This window comes from Humulus lupulus, chromosome 9 (assembly GCF_963169125.1).
Source record: "Humulus lupulus chromosome 9, drHumLupu1.1, whole genome shotgun sequence".
In the NCBI taxonomy this organism is placed as follows: Eukaryota; Viridiplantae; Streptophyta; class Magnoliopsida; order Rosales; family Cannabaceae; genus Humulus; species Humulus lupulus.
In genome coordinates, this window is record NC_084801.1 from 175,940,443 (window position 1) to 175,962,485 (window position 22,043).

Genomic DNA, 22,043 nt, shown 5'->3' on the forward strand with positions numbered 1-22,043 from the left:
TGGATGATTCTTGAAACATTTCCATTTCTCAAACTCTTAATTACATCATACATTTATCTCACTTTATCATTTCATCAAAAAAAAAATACAATACCAAAATCTCAAACCTCTTTCCATTTACAATTTTATTTATTTCTTGTTACTAACTTTTTGTGTTATTTTCTACTAATCTTTTGATTTTAGGTTACCTCCTTGTGGATCGACCGCCCGATTATACTACAACCACCGCTTAGTGGTTGTCACATTTTGGGCGTTAAACACAACGGCACCTACGAAACATCCTTCCATTGAAGGCATGTCTCTCTTCAACGTGGCACTCATGCCAACTATAGCCTTATGCAATATCTAGTGCATCCTTGCACACAAACTTCGCGAAGTAGTCTCCCAGACTTTTGGCCCTCCGGCCTTACTGCATACCCAAGGCTTAATGCAAAATGGCCACTTCTGACCATAAGCATCACTGCTCCTCTGAGCTTCTACAACGTGGGCAATGATCTGACATCATTCGAAACCACTACACTGCCTTCTGGCTCGTGCTCATGCTGACTCTCAGCATTGTGCCTCAAGTTCTGCCCCCAAATCAACCTTGCCTAACTCTAGACGACATGTTGAATCTTGACCAACTTGACTGCACTCTACCTCACCCTTGAGGTCTGAAGTTGTCCCAATCCGCTATCTCCCTTCGGCATATGTTCTCTGAATCATTCGGCTTGTGTTCCCATAAACACGTGTCCCCATAAAACACTAAGCATGTCCCATAACATGCTGCAAAACCTGCCCAATCTTGGTCTCAGCCTACGCTCATGCATACTGTCTATCTGCAGTTTCAATTGGTCATCGGACCTACTCGCATCAGTCATGCATGTCTTCGAACTGTACAACCCATCTGTTGTTGTGTTTCTCTCTAGATTCACACACCAAAACTGAACAAGAACCCTGACCCTTCGAACATATGAATTAGTGGGCTCCCCCACTTCAACTTGGGAATAACTTCTCTTCTCGAGGTGTACCTCTCAAGGTATAGCTCGCAAGCTAACCGCTTTCTCTCATGCGGTCCCTCGTTCCATTTATCACCTTTGAAGATGATGTTGAACTAATGTCTCGGCCATTATGACTCTTCGCTTCTCGAAATCTCTACGTTGCCTTAGTACCTAAGTCCTGTTGACTTTCACCTTAGGCAAGCGTTGCACTGATGTTACCTTAGTACCTGAGTCCTGACGAATTTCACCCTAAGTAACTGGCTCTGTCTTCGTCTCTGAGTCTCCTTGACTTTACATTCTGAACAACTAACGATCTCCATGATAACTCATCTCGATGCTTTCGTAATGGAACATTGGTATGCTATTTGGATGTTTGAACCGTGAAGGTCTCTCCCCCACTTCAACTGTTGGCGTCCTCGACAACTTGCCCACACGCAAGAACGTCTGACCGCCGCAAGTTTTCATGCACACAACAAATCTAGAAGTGCCCCCCGTAGGATGTGACTCTCGAGTCAACTACTTCGTGTAGCACCATTGTCGATTCCCTTATGCACGCACTGTCCACATAGCTATCCATCTGCTCTATACTAGCATCTCGCCCCTCCGGGCAGCTTCTCTCGGCTTCTATGGTCACTAAGTCCCAATAGCAAGGCCCTCCGGCCCACATTTAAACTCAAGCACCATCTCTGCCTCCTTAAGCCTTCCTGCAGTACTAAGTTTCCTTGACGCAACCCTCCAGCGCTCTCGAAACTCTAGTACTATTCTGACCACTGTGCGCGGTCTACTCAGCCCTGCTGGCCTATGATGCATATATTCCACAACATAGCATATCTTACAATGCCTTAGTGTTGCTCACACAAGATAACATCTCTTTGAGCCAACCCGTCCCACTCAATTGTCTCGGCGCCTCCCTTCTTGGGCGAAACAAGATAACATGTAGACACCTCCAAGTACGACTGCCCTCTGACGATCGCGGCCACGGCCACCTTGGTCTCCCTGTGATGCCATTTGGCACACAAGTAGCAACTGAAGCATTCCATGTTCATCTTTATCTAGTTCCCCAAAGCTATCCACTCTCGACTTCTGTCGTGACTGACAAGCATCTGACGGCCACCATTATGCTCACCCACTCTTGCGTACAAGTTCCCTTTTCAACAACAGCGCTCCCGCGACTTACACTGTCACTCAGGCAAACCTGAACTAGTGAACCAAGCATAAAACCTTGACCTCTCGATCAAACCTTGTCTCATGTCAATGAGTTCCAACTCTTTTGTAGCACCTCTCAACAATTGCACGTGGTTGTTGTCTTTCTAGCATCTCTGAACTTTGATTCGAAGCAACCATAACTTGTCCCCTCTCTAGGATGTCCAGTATTCCCACGAAGAAGAACAACTAAGTCTCATCCCGTCTCAGCCTACTGATCCTTTCTAGGAGACTAAAAGGCTCAACGACATCTGTCCAAGCATCCAGACCCTTATGGTCCTTCAACACGCCTACATCCTTTCTAGGATGGGCCAACCAGGTTCACCCCAACTTGAGATGAACCTGGCTCTGATACCAACTGTCACGAGCTGACATTTTGACAGCGGAAATGCCCGTGCGGCACCTTGACTCCTCTGAGCCAAGGTCAGCCTTCCAGCCATTCGAATAACAATGGGCGCATTTTTCGCGCGACCGTGTGCCTCTGCACACTTCCGTCTCTTGAACAACTCTCGCTGAGTCATGCTCTCAAGCATCTATGAGTGCAATCGTGCATCAAGGCTATCTAGTCAAGACACTCACAGTGTCCATAGGTTCTCACTATGGCAAGGCAAATCCCAACACCGATGCTCACCCAGACATTCGCAAGTCAAGGTAGCATGTGTGGCCAAGAGCCAACACCAAGCTGACGTGCCAACACCTCTCATCATGCCCCATTCGATACTATCCGATTAGCTCACGTCACAGACCAAGGACTCCCATACGTCCATGGTCCAATCCTCAAGGCACCATACCATCATGCATGTTGGCAGGCCCTCGCGACTGGCTGCCAGACTAGTAGCATACACTGGACCTCTGTCTTACTCAAGCATAGTGCACCCTCCAATGCTTGCATGCTAACAAGTCCAGTAGTAGTGAAGTTCACAAAACAGAACCTATAAAACTTATTTTGTCTACTGTAGAGCAGACTATCGTGCTAAAGATCATCCCAAAGGGTAGAGTTAACTACCTTGTTTTACTCTCTTAAATCGTTTGCAAAACCAGCTTTGAAATTAACATCACAAGAGGTCCTTCCAAGGACCATTAAAAGAAGGGGTATCTTCTAATAAGGAATTACTGTAGAGTCATGTTATGTTAGATACCAATCTAATCGAAAAAGAAAGAGCGTGTAGTGCCTACATGAGTAGTACATCGAAATTTATGGAAAGCATGGGATAGCAAAGCATTTCACAAACAAAAGAGAAGTAAAAGCTCTGAAATCAAATGTGAAAGGATTAATGGCAGTGGTGTTATCTGATTGAATTAAGAGAAAGAGAGATTAAAAAAAATCAAACAAACCTAGAAGACGAAGAAGCTAGGATCGAGAGGTTGGGTGACGACAGCCAAGCTGCGGTGGACGATGGTGGATGACGACAGCCAAGCAGACAACCTAGAAGACGGTGGAGGAGTGTCTGAAACCCATCCTCTTTCCCTTTATAAACCTCATTGTAGGAGCAGTACTACTCTTTTTTTTTTTTTTTTAATTTTCCAAAATCTCACATTTTCCACATTTATAACTTTTTAATTAATGTATTTTCTCTTATTGTTTATTTGGAATTGGTATTTTGATAAATTAATTTTTGAATTATGTGTTTTATAAAATGGTTTAAATAGATTCTTAAACTTAATTTTAATTAATAAAAAATTAAATATGTCAATACATTTTTTATGCAGAATAATATTACCTTTTTCTGAATTATTAAATTGGTATATTATATATGATTTTAGTTCAAAGTAGACAAAAATTAGATTTAAGGATCTATTTGTACCATTTTACAAAACACAAAGTCCAAAAAATAATTTGTTAAAACATAAAGTCCAAACAGATAGTAAAAAAAAATACAAAGTCTAATAAAATAGGGATATTTGCGGCAATTGTAACGCCCTGGCTACCCCAGAACAGTTACGGTGAACGGTGGACCGGAAATTTGACTCGTTACCTGAGTCTTTTGGTCAAAAACGTGCTCTAAGTGTAATTAACAGGTTAAGGTATAAAACCAATAAAAAGGAAATGGAGATTTTATTACAAACTTCTCTGCAGAGTTAAACAAAACATTTACAAGTGGTTCTCAGTACAAAATGGTCATTACAGTTTTAAATTTACAATCCCGCCAACCTAAGCGGCAAAAGTAGAGTAAACCCCCTAGTTCCTCTGAGAACACCTTGACCGTGGTGGTCAAACGGCTGCATATGTACACACCACCACATCAGCTCTCCACTCAAGGCTAGGTGAGCTTTTCTTTCTCTTTACCTGCACCACATAGCACCCATGAGTCAAAGCCCAGCAAGAAAACATAACACTTCTCATAAACATTATCAAATGATTATCATTATAATCATACTGAACATAAAGCTTTCAACAAGCAAATGAACATCACATGATTTTAGCGGGAGAGTGGCTGCTAAGTAAGCCACTAGCATTCAAGCTCTCTTTTCTAGCGGGAGAGTGGCTGCTAGGTAAGCCACCAGCCTCCAAGCTCTGTTTGTTCATCGACCCTCAGGGTCGGTCAGGCATTAATGCTCCTTGAGTCATTCAATGCTAATAGTTGATTAGATCTAATCTCCGTTGGCTTGCGTGAACCACGCTAAGTCCATTCTTGACTAATAAGTCAGCGCTAAGTGACCAGTGTCCAGTATCACCGCCGAACTTGACTAATAAGTCACAGCTTCACAGCTGACACTAACACCTTTGCCAATTCTGACTGACAAGTCAGTGCAACGTGACCAGTGCCCAATACCACTGCCGAACCTGTCTAATCAGTCATAGCTTCACAGTTGATACTAGCACCTTTGCCAAACCTGACTAATTAGTCAGTGCTATGCACAAGCGAACAACATATGCTAAGCATTCCACATTCAATCCATGTCCATATTACAAAATCAACATGCCTTACAAATATCCATGCATGTCACACTTGGGGTGCAGTTTTCTTACCTCCGGTTCGAGCAAGAACAAATAAAAGAGTGACCCTGAGAACGATCGACCTTTTGGTCCCTTAGCAGTTACCTGGTCATAACCAAATTATGAGATTCCATCAATAAAATGAATAATAAAAGGTTCCCAAATCAAAACCTAACCTCCGGGACCTCAAACACTACTCAACCGGGTAGTAGGTTCATTCCCGAGGCCTTAGGCTTGAATCCCCATGCTAAAAAGCTAATTCTGGCCAAAAATGCCTTAAGGGCCGCGACCCTCCTTGGCCATGCCGTGGCCCGCCCCTCAAACAGAGGCGCCTAAACCCAGCAGCCCCCAAGGGCCGCGGCTCACCCTGACCATGTCGCGGTGCAACGCCCAGTTCAGCCAAAACCCCTGTTTTTCTTCCCCTACGATTTCTCTTGGAACCAACCCTTCAAACCCAATTTAAACACCACCCAAACCTCTTCCAAACACCCATTTAAACCTCCAAACATCACCCATAACTCTCCCCCATCATAACCCAAGTAAAACACCACAAAAACTCCCCTTGATTCCAACTTTCCACACCAAAATCAAGAGCTGAAATCCTAAAACGAAAACAGAGCAAAACCAGTAAAACAATGGATAAGACTCACCTCAAATTCAAAACCAAACCCTCTTCAATGGCTGGGCTATATCTACAACCTCAACCTTCAAGTTCCCTAGCTTAATTCCACACCTTGAGCTCAAAACTCCAAAGAGGAAAAAGAGAGAGATGAACGTACGGGAAGGATGAAGCAAACTCTGTTTTTGGTTCTGTTTTTACAGCCATCTAAACCCTATATATCCAAATCCCAAATGACCATTATACCCCTAAGTCCTTTAAAGCTTCTAAAACCAACTCAAGGGCAATTTTGGCACTTTCCACTAATCCCGTTAATCATAACTAACGCTTCTCAATTCCCGCTAATCTCAAAATTCTCAAGCACCAATAATTCACCTCCTGATACCCTTTAATGCCCGGTAACACTCTAATCATTAAAACACCCCGAGACTCACCCCGAGCCCCGAGCTTAAGCCCGTTATAACCAAACCGATATTTAACATTCATTGATCGTCTCATGCCAAATAGCTCGAACAAACCTACATTATAATGTGGTCTCAAATTATATCACCAACATGCGAACAAATAATCAATTTACCCTCTATGGGCCAAATTACCATCACACCCCTGTGGATAAAAATATGGACTCACATGCATGCATTTCACATCATATCATAATATAATCAACATATACATGCATTTAATCAATTAATAGCATAATTAAGCAAGTATGGCCCTCCCGGCCTACTGTTCACGCCGTTAAACACAACGGAGAATTTGGGGCATTACAACAATAATGCCTATGTAGTTCAGTTTATTGCACTTAAATGCTTATGTAAAATTTTTGGCGGCAACAATGCCTACCGTTACGATTTTAGAGCAGCTGTTGGTCCCTGGGCCATTAGGGGTGTATTTGATACACGTGTCACGACCCGATTGGGTTAAATTATTAAAATTTAAAAACAAAAACAATTAATGGTTATGGTTTTTAATTAAAAACAAAAAAAAAAGAAAACTAACTCTGATTAATTAATATAACCAAAAAAAACCGTTTGTCTAAAACCAAGTTCTAAAACTAATCTAAAACAAAAAAAACTCAAAACTCCATACCCAGAAAAACGATGAAGATGAAGCTTTCCCCCCGACCACACCCAGACGATCCACCCCCGACAGTATAGCACGTGAACCCAGTAGAAGAAAACTTGTAATTCCTTCGAATTGGGGGTTAGGGCATCTTTTGCATCAGGTTAATGGAGAACGGAAAAAATTGCCATTGTCGACCACCAAGGCCAGTGGTAGAAAGAACGGCTTGGACAAACAAAAATCCTGGGCGAAGATTCAGAACATGCAACAAGTATCGGGTAAGATCTCCATTTGTTTTTGTAATCTGATTCATTGAATAAATGGTTATGGGTGTTCACTAGAAATTTTGTATGTTTTGGTCAACTCAGATTCATGGTGGGTGTAATTTCTTTATATGGATAGACCCTCCAATGTGCCATCGAGCAAAGGTGGTCATCCCTGGACTACTAAGAAAAATTGGTGACCTTGAAACTGAAATCACATCCCTAAGTATGACAACTGACATTGGAAGTCATTGGCAATGCAGTGGTTCTTCAAATGGATTTGAGACACAATCTCACAACCTTCAAAATGTTGGAAGAGAAAGCTGTGAAAGTTGTGCTGAAAGCAGGGGTAGAGTAAATGATGGAGGTCGAATGCAGTGTTACTACTTTTTGAATACTATGTATTTTGCTGTAATTCTATTGGTTGTGGTTATTTGGGCTACAAAATCAAAGTAGAAGTTGTTGGTATTGTTAGTTTATTTTTGGGTAATCTTCATGTGCAGTATTGACAATGACAAAGCTATTGCACCCTAGGCATTGATTTGTAATGAATTTTGTTGTAAAATGAAACCCCAAATCAATGTAATCTATCTTGGTCTATTTTGAATTCAGTGTTCTAGTTTATGTATTTTGTGAAATAAATATGATCAACAACTAGTTACATTCATTACCATAAGAAACAGGTACAAAAATATAGGCCTAAAAAGCCAAATGTATCTGATCTGTACATGACCAATATCATGGCCAGCATGACCCTGTCATGACTCAAAAAACAGACACCAAAATACATGACTCTAAAATGGTCAACATAACAAACACCAAAATACAAGATTCGACCACTAGTTCAAAATAAAATCAAAAGATGAAACTTCTTCCAGTCAGACAGTATCGGGTTGAGCATTGGTTGCACCACTAGTTCCTCCTTTAGCATGTTGTTTCAGTCTTCTTTCCTTCCTTAAAAGTGTGGATTCAGTTGGGTTCTGCAGTGGTGGACGACCTCGCTTTTTGACCACAAGATTCTAAAATAGGTTGAACAAACAAATATTTAGCTCCAAATTCACAAAACAATGATAAAGCAACTAATCAATGATAAAAATTATCTGGACTGAGAAGAAAGCATAAAGTTTATACCTCAACCACCTTAGCAGATTTGCATGTTTCTCTCCTGTGGCCTATTTTCAGACAATTGCTGCATGTTTTAACTTGTCCAGTTCTTCGAGCTTTCTTTAAAGCAGGTGGAGGTTCATCTGTCTCCCTTCTCCTAGCTTTCTTAGGTCTTCCAGGCAGCTTTGTCTCAGGTGGTGGATCAATTGGGTTGAGTCCTGTTTGAGGCCACATATTTGGACTAGGCATAGGATGCACACTCTGCTCATATGCTTTTTGCAATGATTCTTTTTTATAGAATCCGTGGACATAATCAAAGACATTACCTCCCATGAACCAGATAGTAGTTAGTGCATGGCCACAAGGAAGCCCAGATAGTTGAAACCTCCTACATGTACAAGTTCTGAATTCCAAATCGACAACCAAGGCACTACCATTGCTGTATTGAACCTGAAACTGAAACTTGTCAGACCTAGTAACCAGACAATGCTTTGCAACCTCTTTTTGCTTCTCAATTATCTTCAAAATTCTCTTCCCCACAGGTTGAGTCATCTTCTCCAACTCAGCTTTTTTGTTATAAAACCGAGACATCAACCAAAATCTAATTTTCTCTAGTAAAGTTATAATTGGCTTGTCGTGGGCATCAAGTATGGCTGCATTGAAACTCTCACACAAATTATTCACCAAAATGTCACATTTTGGGTACTTTGAAATATGTGACTTAGTCCATTCTGTGGGGTTCTTCCCTGCCAGCCAATAGTAAGCACCATCCGAGACATTCTTGACTTCTTGCATTGCTCGAGCAAACTCAGCTTGTGTTGTAGTATTAGCTGCTGCCCACAAAAGTTGCTTAAGTAAAAGTCCAGGATATTCCTTTTTAAATTTAGCATGAAGATGTCTAACACAAAACCTCACCTCACACCCACTGAAGATGGCTCCCACTGCATTTTCTAATCCTTTTTGAAGATCACTCATCATTGTCACCTTGGTGGGACTCAAACTCCCAATATCAGCCTTCAATAGCTCCAAGAACCAAGTCCAAACCTCAGTGTTTTCCTTTTCAGCAACACAGTAGGCAATGGGAAACATGGAGTTATTACCGTCAATGCCTACTGCAGCCAATAAAATGCCCTTACAATATCCTTTTAAAAAGCAGCCATCAAGACCAATTAGAGGTTTACAACCCCCCAACCAGCCATCTCTACATGCCTTAAGACAAATATAAATACGCTGAAATTGCCTTCTCCCATTAACCAAATCAGTTTTCAACTTCACAGTAGAGCCAGGATTGGTAGCCAACAACCTTTTACAGTAGTCATCAAGAATGGCGTATTGTTCCTTGACAGACCCATCCAACATCTTCCTTGCTTTTGTCTTGGCCCTGTAAAATGTCCAGCTAGACACATGTGAGTACTTGGTCTTTGTAGTTATCTCCCTAAATACATTGTATTCCATACTCGGAAAATTAAAAACATTCTAAAACTTTAGTTTGACACGTGTTTGTTTTTGAAATAGGTTACATCCAAATTATATTATACATGGATCCATAACTTCCCAAATAAATACCAACAACTTTTAGCCAATAACAATCATAAAAAAAAAGCATCACTGGTTTGGGCACCAAATAAAAATTCAATATACCGATTTACATCGCAAAACTTAATTATTCATATCATCAGTAGTCCAGTCCTTCTAAGTCTCAGTCTTAGTCTCTCTCTTAACTATCTCAAATTTGTCGTCCATAGTCATGGCCATACAGAGTAGTGAACATCCCTCCTCACTCACTTATTTGCACATCCCTCCTCTCTCACTCTAAGAAGACATCGAATTGACTACGCTTACTCTCGGAAGAAGCCTTCCCATCAATCCACATCCTCATAACCTTCCCCAACCACGCCACTCAGCTACCAACACTCCTAAAAAAATTATGAGAACACTCTAGAATATCCAACATCATGTACGTGTAAATAAATATCAAATCTCAAATATTTTGGTTTGAAACAAAATGTTGAAGGCCACATTAAGACATCTCATTTATAAAATAAACATAGTGTGTATGAGGTTTAGAAAAGGAAAGAGAGTGTGTATTGTCACTCCAATCTCTCCTGCTCTGTTCGTACTCCGTGCTCCATCTCCGTCTACGTCTCCGTCCAAATCTCATTTCTAGAATAGCCAACATCCTGTACGTGTAAATAAATATCAATTCTCAAATATTTTAGTTTGAAACAAAAAGTTGAAGGTCACATGAAGACATGCTCGTTTATAAAAGAAACATAGTGTGTATGAGGTTTATACAAGGAAAGATAGTGTGTATTCTCACTTCAATCTCTCATGCTCTGCTCCTACTCCGTGCTCTGTCTCCGTCTACGTCTTAATCTTAATCTCTCTCTTAACTATCTCAAATTTGTCGTTCATATCCATGGCCATACAGAGTAGTGAACTTCTGTCCTCACTCACTTTTGTGCACATCCCTCCTCTCTCACTTCAAGAAGACATCGAATTGACTACGCTTACTCTTGAAAGAAGTCTTCCCATTAATCCTCATCCTCATCACCATCCCCAACCACGCCACGCCATTACTAACACTCCTAAGAATATTATGAGAATACCCAAGAATATCCAACATCTTGTACGTGTAAATAAATATCAAATCTCAAATATATTAGTTTGAAACAAAAAGTGAAAGGCCACATGAAGACAAGCTTGTTTATAAAAGATACATAGTGTGTATGAGGTTTATTAAAGGAAAGAGAGTGTGTATTCTCACTCCAATCTCTTCTGCTCTGCTCCTACTTCGTGCTTCGTCTCCGACTACGTATCCGTCCAAATCTCATTTCGTAAAATACCCTTCATACATAATTAATACCCCTTAAATTAAGAAGAACACCAAAAGATAAATTAAAAAAATTAAATGAACCTTACATCTTCCTAGCATGTGCACGAGTGAAGCATGATTTAGGCCGGAACAATTGCTTCCCACAACAATTGTCTCTTAAATTTTTTAAGACTTTATTTTTTCTCCGCTTGAGGTTTCCTTAGACTTGTTTAATCGACAGGAAAATTAAAAACATTTTAAACCTTTAATTTGACACGTGTTTGATTTTGAAATAGGTTACATCCAAATTATATTATACATAAATCCAAACCTTACCAAATAAATACCCAACTTTTTCAACCAATAACAATCATAATAAAAAAGCAGCACTTGTGCGGGCACCAAAGGAAAATTCAATGTACAGATTTACCTTTCAAAGCATATTTATTCATATCATCAGTAGTCTAGTCCTTCTAAATCTCAGTCTTAGTCTCTCTCTTAACTATCTCAAATTTTTCGTCCATAGCCATGGCCATACAAAGTAGTGAACTTCCCTCCTTACTCACTTGTCTGCACATCCCTCCTCTCTCACTTCAAGAAGACATCGAATTGACTACGCTTACTTTTGGAAGAAGCCTTCCCATCAATTCTCATCCGCATCACCATCCCCAACCACGCGACTCCACTACTAACACTCCTAAAAATATTATGAGAATACTCTAGAATATCCAACATCCTGTACGTGTAAATAAATATCAAATCTCAAATATTTTAGTTTGAAACAAAAAGTGGAAGACCACATGAAGACATGCTCATTTATAAAATAAACATAGTGTGTATGAGGTTTATAAAAGGAAAGAGTGTGTATTATTACTCCAATCTCTCCTGCTCTGCTCCTACTCCATGCTCTGTCTTCGTCTATGTCTCCGTTCGGTTTGTTTCGTTATCTCTTTCTCATTATTCATTCCAATAATCACAAATCTTTTAACGTTCTTCAATCGAAAAAATTCTTCATGATTAAGTAAAAGATCATAGAAAAATTCTTCATGATTTAGTTTTAGAATTATAGAAAAAAAATTCTTCAGTTTCACTTATTTTCTACAGATAGACTTATGCTAATAATCTCGAGAGTTGATACTATTTCCGATTATATTAGAGAAAATTCGATTTTGCTTAATCTTACATAAACCATTATGTTAGATGATGAAATTTTATTTTGAGAAAAATCTTGATGAGATTCTTCACTTATAAATACTTATAGCCAAGCTTATTATCTTCTGCAATCCTTTGTTTTTATAGGAAAAAGCGTGATGAGATCACACCTCCAACACATATTCCTTGTTTTGTTGGTAGCCATGGCCAGGGCGATGGTGGTTATCGTTTCCTCATCCCCCTATTCCTCGCCAGGTTATATTTTACTTTTTTTCTATTAGAGTTTTGAGTTTCTTTATCAATTTTTATCTCAACTTTTTTCTTTTTCTTTCTTTCAGAACTAATGATACATTTATTATACTTGTGCAGCTAATTTGAATTTTTTTTCACTGAGTCCCACATATCACATATCAAAGAAAACTACTACCAAAAGGTTTTTCTCTACAGTGCTTTTACTCAATACACTAGTTTTTGGGAGTATTGTAAAGTGCAGTGTATTCGACCGCAGAGAAAAGTCTTGCGAAAATCGTGAAGAAAAGCCACATCTTTCTCCGCGGGTTTTTCATCACAACCGCAGAGAAAGCCTTTTTTAAAAGAAAATTTAATTTTAATTACTAATTGTATATATTTTTTCAATAATTCAATTATGATTATATATAATTTTTTTCAATAATTCAATTCTGATTATATACAATTATTTTCAATTATTCAATTCTGACTATATATATTCAATATTATATAATAATATCCTAATTTATTATGTAAATAATAAAAAAATTATGTAAAATATAATATTATAATATAAATTATTAAGTAAAATACAATGTATTTCAAAGATATAACATAATTAATATTAACATTATTAAAATACAAATAAATTAGATAAATAATATAAAAATACCCAAAATCTGAAATATTAAAAAAAATAAGTTTTAGTGATCAATACCTATTTTGAACAATAAAAATGTCTTCTAATCTTCCACAAACATTCAAAAACGTTATAAAAAGATTGAAAACCACCATATTAACATACATTAAAATCTCATTAAACGCACTCAATATTTCTTTATTTTTGCCCTAAAACTTCAAAATAAATAAATATTATGTATATTTACATGATTTAAAAGTGTTAATATGCAAGAAAATTACAAAAGAAAAAACAATGAAAAATAGTGAAAATGGACCTTACAGTGACTGGGGACGAAGGTTGCGCCGTTCCTTTCTTCGCCTCTGTGAAGTGAAAAATGAGTGAGAAATGAGGTTTAGGTTCGTCTTAAAGGGTAAGTGGGACTTTTCTTTGCGGTTTATTGAAAAAATTGCAGAGAAAAGTAGAATTTTCTCTGACTTTTCTTTGCGTTTTTTTCTATAAAACAGTGGAGAAAAGTAAAATCTTCAAAATTTAGATTGCGTTTTTTTTAAAAACTGCAATAAAATGGTATTTCAGATTCATAGGAACCTTTTCTTTGTGCTTCTTATTTAAAGTTGAAAAAAAAAGCGCAAAGAAAGCCTATATTTGTAGTAGTGGAACCACATACCAATGGGTAAGTTTAATCTTTTATTTCTTTCTTCATATTTATATATATATATATTTCATTATCATATATAATTAATTTTATTTATAACTTTTTATAGGATGGCTCTTGGCTATGAAGTCCATTCCCACACATACATTTGTGACTTTTCTACTGGCCTTCATAATAATGTTGGCTTTTGTTGCAACAGTCGTCTTTATCTTTATGCTGATGAACAATTAGGAACAAGGTAATATAATGTGTGTATTTTTTTTCTTTAAATTTTTTTTATGCATATTATTTGTTTCTTTCTTAAGGTTCTATATTATTTTGCCCCATTGTTTAGGCCATGATGTACCAGTCACTTGCAGTATGTGCTCTTACTGCACGCCGCAAGATGGTTCACCCACATGAGAAAAATCGATGCAGAAAGTGTCTAGTGCGCCTGAGAAACGAGGAGTATCTCACCCATCAATGTGATAATTAGACCATTCCGGTTTATAATGCAACTACACAATCTCTACAACACTTTAGTTTTTGATGTAATAGTCTGTCTTTAGCGTCTTTTAGAGACATAAGGATTTAGTATTGATTTACTATTTTACTAGAGTGAGTACTCTTTTAACTTTTCCAATTCCAATAACTAATGCTCTACAATAATCGTCATCAAGGGACACTAAGAATGGTGACTAAACTAATTAAAGACATTATTAGAAAATGAGAAATTTTATTTTTCCATCATCAATATATAGACATGTATCGATCAAGATAAGGAAGGAAGGTTGTAATTGACAAGTCTCTTAATTTTCAAACTCATATATCCAAACGTTTCATTACTACTTCTTTGTATCCTTTAGCCATCTTTTGAAGAAAGAAGAGGAATTTGTGAGAGAATATTCAAAGTTGTATTATGTGTGTTTTCTGTTATTGCCAGTTGAAGAAAAGAGCAAGAATATAAATATGTACATCCAAGCCAATAAAACTATACATGTGGCGTGTATAACAAAATATATCAGTATACAAAATATACACAAAATATATATGATTTATCATCCCCCCTCAAGCTCAAAGGGTTGGTGAGAACGTTGAGCTTGGTGCGTAGAGAGGAAAAAGAGCTCGCATGCAGAGGCTTTGTGAGGCAGTCAGCAAGTTGCTCGTCGGAGGAGACAAAATGAACAACTAAGGACTTAGCAGCTACGCGTTCACGGACGAAGTGAAAATCAATTTCCACATGCTTGGTGCGAGCATGGAGAATCGAGTTTGATGTGAGATTGGTAGCACTCAAGTTATCATAAAACAATGTCGGAGTAGATGAGGAGACAACTCCTAAATCAACAAGGACTATTTCCAGCCAAGTGAGTTCAGCAGTACCATTGGAAATGCTGCGATATTCAACCTTGGTGTTGGAGCGAGAAATGACCTTTTGTTTCAATGAAGACCAAGAGACAAGATTACCCCCAAGGAAGATGCAATACCCACTCTTGCTACGACGATCGTCCGGGCAAGAAGCCCAATCGACATCTGTATAACATTGCAGTGAATAATCAGAAGTGCGATGAAAGTGGAGACCAAAGTGAGGAGTGCCTTTGAGATACCGTAAAAGACGTTTCACAGCCAGCCAATGAACATCAGTTGGAGTATGCATGAATTGACAAAGCTTGTTCACGACATAAGCAATATCCGGGCGAGTTAAAGTACAATATTTCAAGGCCTCAACGACACTGCGATATTCTGAGCCATCGGGTAAAGGAGAACCATCATGAATAGACAAAGTGGAGCCTGAAACCATAGTAGTGGCTACTGGTTTGGTATCCAAGAGATCAATACGGCGGAGGAGATCTGAAATATACTTAGTATGGCACAAATGAAGACCTGGTAACCTCAAGCCCAAGAAAATAATGCAAGTCACCAAGTTCTTTGATGGCAAAGTGAGAATGAAGCCGAGAGAGCAATGTTTGAAGATAACTGAATTTGTTGCTAGTAACCAATATATCATCAACATAAATCAGTAGCACAATAATACAATCACGAGAGTGACAAATGAACATGCCAAAGTCACTCTTGGAAGCTGCATACCCCAAAGTAAGAAGAGTCGAAGTCAATTTGGAGAACCAAGCGCGAGGAGACTGTTTTAGACCATAGATGGACTTAAGCAACTTACATACATGATGAGGCTTGGTGGGGTCAAGAAAACCAGGGGGTTGTTGCATGTACACATCCTCAATGAGATCACCATGAAGGAAGGCATTAGAGACACCAAGTTGACGAATGGGTCAATCCATGTTAAGAGCAAAATGAAGCACAACCCGAATAGTAGCTGCCTTGACAACCGAACTAAATGTCTCAAAGTAGTCCAAACCCTCCGTCTGATGATAACCCTTGGCCACAAGGCGGGCCTTATACCTGTCAATGGAACCATCAACCTTTAACTTGAGTTGATAAGCCCATTTACAGCCCACAATCTTAGCTGATGGCGGAGGAGGAACTAAAACCAAAGTAGAGTTGTGCTGAAGGGCAGAAAATTCTTGTGCCATAGCAACCTGCCAATCTTTGGATTTAGAAGCTTGCGCATAAATGGAGGGCTCAACAGCAACACCTGTGTACACACTCAAATACAACTTAGGTTTGTGAATGACCGCCTTAGAGCGAGTAATCATAGGATGGTGGTTAGTAGTAGAAGAAGATAAGACAATATCAAGGCCATTTAAATCTAACACTAATGGACGAGAAGGAGGAGAAAAGGACATAGGGAGGGAGGCAGAAGCAGCGGAAGAAGGAGAAGAAGATGGATGAATAGGGTCAGGGGAGCTAGAAGTTGAAGAAGGAGGAGGAGAAGGAGAAGAAGGGGAAGAAGGAGCACGAGTAGGAGAGGGAAAAGAAGAGGAAGAAGGAATAGAGGGAGAAGAAGAGCTAGAAGGTAGGAAAGAGGAGAGGAGAGGGACAACAGAAGAAGAGGCGGAAGAGGGAGGAGATGAGGAAGGATAGTGAAATGGATAAGTGTGTTCATTAAAGATGACATGGCGGGAAACATAGACACATCTAGTGTCTTCATCAAGACAATGGTAGCCTTTATGGTGAGTGCTATACCCAAGAAACACGCATGGTTTGGACCGTAATTTCAATTTGTGATCTGTGTAAGGGCGCAAAAAAAGGGAAACACAAACAGCCAAACACCCGAAGGTGCGAATATGAAGGTGGTTTAGCATAGAGGACCTGATAAGGAGATAAAGCATTAAGGACAGGCGTAGGCATATGGTTGATCAAGTAAGGTAAGCCCCGTTTCCACAACATGATGATTTTTCGTTCCACACGCCCATTTTGAGCAGCAGTATGAGGGCAAGAAAACCGGTGATGAACACCAAGGTTTGTAAGATAAGGGAGTAAGGGGAGGAATTCACCACCACCATCTGTTTGGACAGTTTTTATTTTGGCATTGAATTGACATTCAACCATGGTTTAAAATTGAATAAAAGTAAAGTAAGTTTGATCTTTAGAAGAGAGAAAATAAAGCCAAGAGAAATGAGAATAATCATCAATGAGAAGGAAAAAATAACGAAAATCATTCACTGATGTAATAGGGGCAGCACCCCAAAGGTCCATATGTATTTATTCAAAAGGTTTTACAACTCTTGAGTTTGACAACGAAAAAGGAAGACGATGGCTCTTGGCCAAATGACAAGAATTACAAAAGGAAGAGCTATTGTCTGAAGAGATATTACAAGAACGAAGAACTTGGCAAACGATGGGAGGAGCGGGATGATCAAGGCGAAGATGCCAAACAGTGGTGTCTGTGGTGCGAGCCAAGAAAAGCTGAGGAGATGTGTTATTGGAAGGTGGTTGTAATGACCCAAATTTCCTAATAAGGTTGAGGACCTTGATTAGGAGGCCGGGAGGACCATAATTGATTTATTATGTAATTAAATGAGTATATGCATGCCCCACAAAAAAAATGATTATACGCATGCTTATGTGAATTATATTATTATATGATGATAAATGCATGCATATGGGTCCACTTTTCATTATAAGGGCATTTTGGTAATTTGGCTCGTTGATGGCATATTTGTATATTTTTATGCATGTTGATGAATTATTGATAAGGCCACATTATAATGTGGATTTGTTTGAGCTTTTCGGCATGAGACGATCTTTGAATGCAAGTTAGCAGTTTGGTCATAACGATGTTATTTTCCGGGCTCGGGGTGAGTCTCGGGGGTAATTTGAGAATTAGAACATTACCGGGAATTAAAGAGTAATGGCATATGGTTTAATTATTATTTGAGAATATTGGGTTAATGGGAATTGGAGGACGTTAATTATAATTAGCGGGATAAGTGGGGAAATGACTATTTTGCCCTTGGGGGCTATTAAGAAAATAAGATGGACATAAGGGCATTTTGGTCATTTGACCAAGGGATATGTTTAAATTAGGATAGCTGTAGAAATTGGACAGCCAAAACAGAGACCTCTTCCCTCTCCCACGATCATATTCTTCCTCTTCCTTCCCTTTGAATTTTTGAAGCTCAATTTGAGGATTCAAGCTAGGAGATCAAAGCTTGAGGTTCTAGGATTATATTCAGCCATTGAAGGGGGTTTAATTCTGAGTTTAAGGTAAGATTTCAGATTGGTTTTTCTGGTTCTTACTCTGTTTTTAAGTTAGTCTTTGAGATAGAGAAGTTTTGATTATAGAAGTGGTTGTTTGAGGTGATTTTAACTGGTTTAAAGCTTGGGTTTTGTGGATAAACTAGTGGACATGATGTTTTGATGATTGGTTTTGATTTTGGGTTGGTTTGATGGAGGTTTGGTAAAGGATTTTAGCTGGTTTTCATGAAGAACATGGCAGGGGATGCTGGTTCGAGGGGTCAAGTCGTGACTCAATAGGCCGAGTCGCGACTTGGACCCAAGTCAGAGGCTCCCTGGACTCAAAGGGGGAGGCGCCACGACCCAACAGGGGCCAAGTCGCGGCCCGTCCCTAGTCTTTTATGGTGGAGCTCTCTGTTTGAGGGCAAGTTGCGACCCACCAAGCCAAGTCGCGACCCGCCCTTCCTATTTGAACTAAGGAGGGTTTTTCAAGGGTTTTAGGCTCGGGGTTTCAATTCTTAAGGCTCGGGATCGAATTTACTAACCGTGTTAGTAAGATTCGAGGTCCCGAGAGTGAGGTTTAGATTATAAACCTTTTATTGATTTATTTTATTGATGGAATCCCATATTTGGTTATGACTAGGTAACTGCTAAGGAACTCAAAGGATTGATCGTTCTCAAAGGTCGTTCTTTTATTATTTCTCGCTCGAACCAAAGGTAAGAAAACTGCACCCAGTATGTGACATGCATGGTTATTATTGAGGCATGTTGAGTGCTTTATATGTGGACATTGATTGCATTGAAAATGCATAAGGTACATGAGATTAGGGCATGACATGAATGTTGATTGTGAGATTGATCAGAGCTTGAGTCTCTGTAATTGTGCATGATTATAATTATGCTTCTGATTATTGAATAAGCATGCTAAATGCCTTATATCTGAATATTCGACATGTGATATATGTCTGTTTGCATTGCCTGATTGAGGAAGCACTGACTTATTAGTCAGGGATCGGCATTGGTGTCAGTATTGATTGTGAAGCTGTGACTTATCAGTCAAGATCAGCAGTGGTACTGAGCACGGGTCGTATGGTATTGACTTATGAGTCAAGAACGGTATTAGCGTGTTTAACGCAAGCCAAAAAGATTAGATCTAATCGACATAAGCATTATCATCATAAGCATGAAATGCTTGACCGACCTTAAGTTTGATGAAAACTAAAAGCGCTTGTCTAGTCTAAAGGCTAGTTACTTAAAGCCAGGGCCAGAAGACCCAGGTGACTGCATCGTCACATGGCTAGGAGGGTATGAGACCTCAGAGATAGACTTATCAGTCATCTATTTAACAAGTGACTTATTAGTCAACTTTCAGAGATAGACTTATTAGTCATCTACACAGAGTGTAACTCATCAGTCATCTACACAGAGTGTGACTCATTATTCACCTACACACAGTGTGACTCATTAGTCACCTATCTCAGAGAGACTTATTAGTCATCTACCTCAAAGAGAATGACTTATTAGTCAACTGTTCAAAGAAGAGACTTATTAGTCATCTACCTCAAAGAGAGTGACTTATTAGTCAACTGTTCAAAGAAGTGCCTTATTGGTCATCTATCTCAGAGAGACTTGTTAGTCATCTACCTCAGAGTGAGTGACTTATTAGTCATCTACTTAGAGCACAGGAATCCACCAACATTTATTTGTACCTGCTTGCATGCATGAGTAGGGTTATTACTGCTAGGCATGCCTATTATAATTTGGTGACATGTTATTACTTGTTCATGAGCATATTGAGTTTTCTTGCTGAGCTTCGGCTCATGGGTGCTATGTGGTGCAGGTAAAGGCAAAAGAAAACTAGACCATCCTTGAGTTGGAGAGCTTATGTGACGATGTGTACATATGCAGCTGCTCGACCACCACGACTGAGGGTTTAAAGAAGAACTAGGGTTAAACCCTATTTTGCCACTTATGTCGGCTGGTTGTAAATATTTTATTGTAATTAACCTTTAAATTATATTTTGGGATCCCAATGTATATAGTAAACGTTTTAGTAAAATGTTGTATATTAACCAAAAAATTTAACCCTAAACCGTTAATCATACTTAGTTACACGATTATGGCCAAATGACTCGATTAACGAGTTTAGCACTGTTTAAAATGTACACTGTAACGGTCCCTGGGTAGTAGGGCGTTACAGTGGCCGAGAGGCTGGAAGTGTGACACGGTAGAGGCCATTTTCAAGAAGACCCTGTTACACTGTTGCTAGAGTGCTTAAGATGCTTAGTACAAGATTTGTAGTTAAACAATAAGAATATAGGTTCTTCAACGTTCACGAAATTGGCAAACCAAAAAAAATGATTCAAAAAAGAAGAGACAAATGTGCACAAATGACGGTAAACTTTGTTGACGCCATCTTTTGTCAACTTAAATTTGAAGAGCACTAAACAATGAATTAAGAAAATAAAGAAGAACAATCGGAATTTTACGTGGTTCAGCAATTAAAATCTTCCTAATCCATGAGTCAATATTATTGACTGGTGATCTTCTCTTAGAGCTTTTACAAAGCAATTTAGCAGAGTCTTTTCAGTACCAAATTGTGCGTATCTACAAATGAAATTCTCCAGTCTATTTAAAGATTGGTTAACAAAATATCTTCCCTTCATTTCAAGAAGTTACAATTCAAATTTGAAACAAATATAATTAAATGCATTAATTATATAATATCCCATGATAATTGAGATTTAATATCAGATATATAACAAATCCCTAAGGAATATAAATTTCCTAATAGTAACCGTGTTCAAACTGTGTTACTGACCTCGAACGCAAGGTTTACATGGTTTCGAGACCGACCAACACTTCGAGCTTGTTATTTTGGCCAGCCTCATCCTTAGCTAGTGATTTCATCGAGCTTAACCTTCGGAGATTAACCTCTTTGAGCTTTCAATGAAGGCTCGAATTTCCCTCACATGCATCGGAGAAGATCTATCCTTTCGAGCTTAATGCTTAAGTTCGAGCCTTCTTAACTGGTGCTTGATCGCCAGTTGGAACAATTCAGGTTACATGTAAATTTATGCAAGTGTTGAGCCCTTACGTGCCATTTTCAAGCTTACACTTTACGAGCCTACATTTCGAGGCTCATTTATGAAGATTTCGAAATTTGGGTGTAACAAACTTTAATATTTATAATTTTATGATAGATATACGAGTTTATTTTATTTTATGTAAAGATATTACATTAACATCTAATTAATTCATGCAGGTGGATACTTCAAATCTGGTTGTGTACAATTTTTATGACAATGAAAAGTCATACATAGTAGCTCTGGAGAAAAAAATATGAACATGCCAACAATTTCAGTATGATGAAATGCCTTGTTCACAATTTCAGTATGATGAAATGCCTTGTTCACTTGCAATGACGGTCATTATAAAAAGAAACCTGAATTGTTACGATTATATCTCCTATTACTACACAAAGGAAGCATACCTGACAACTTATGAAGACTCCTTCCTTCCTTCCGTTGGGAGATCCGAATTCATGGGATTTTCATCCTGAACTAATAAAAAATGAAGTGCTGCCACCATTGAATAAATGTCCCTCAGGAAGACCTAAGAAAAGCAGATACAAAAGTTGGAGTGAACAAAAAGTTCAAAATATGTGCGGTCAATGCGGTGAAAAGAGTCATAATAGAAAAAAAATGCAAAAACCAGCCATTGAAGAAACCACCCAAGAATAAAAAATAGAAATAAAGACATTTTATGGGTTTTAGTTTGAATGAACCTTTGATTATCATATCTATATTATATTA

At 38.7% G+C, this 22,043-nt stretch overlaps 1 protein-coding gene across 1 annotated transcript; it reads right to left on the minus strand.

The window, feature by feature from the left end:
- Nucleotides 1–7,943: 7,943 nt before the first annotated feature.
- On the minus strand, nucleotides 7,944–9,624 carry LOC133800348 (uncharacterized). Its single transcript, XM_062238306.1, has 2 exons — nucleotides 8,197–9,624; nucleotides 7,944–8,084 (listed from the first exon to the last, which is right to left on the minus strand). Exons 1-2 carry the CDS (start codon nucleotides 9,622–9,624, stop codon nucleotides 7,944–7,946), a joined length of 1,569 nt encoding a protein of 522 aa, XP_062094290.1.
- Between the last annotated feature and the right edge of the window lie 12,419 nt (nucleotides 9,625–22,043).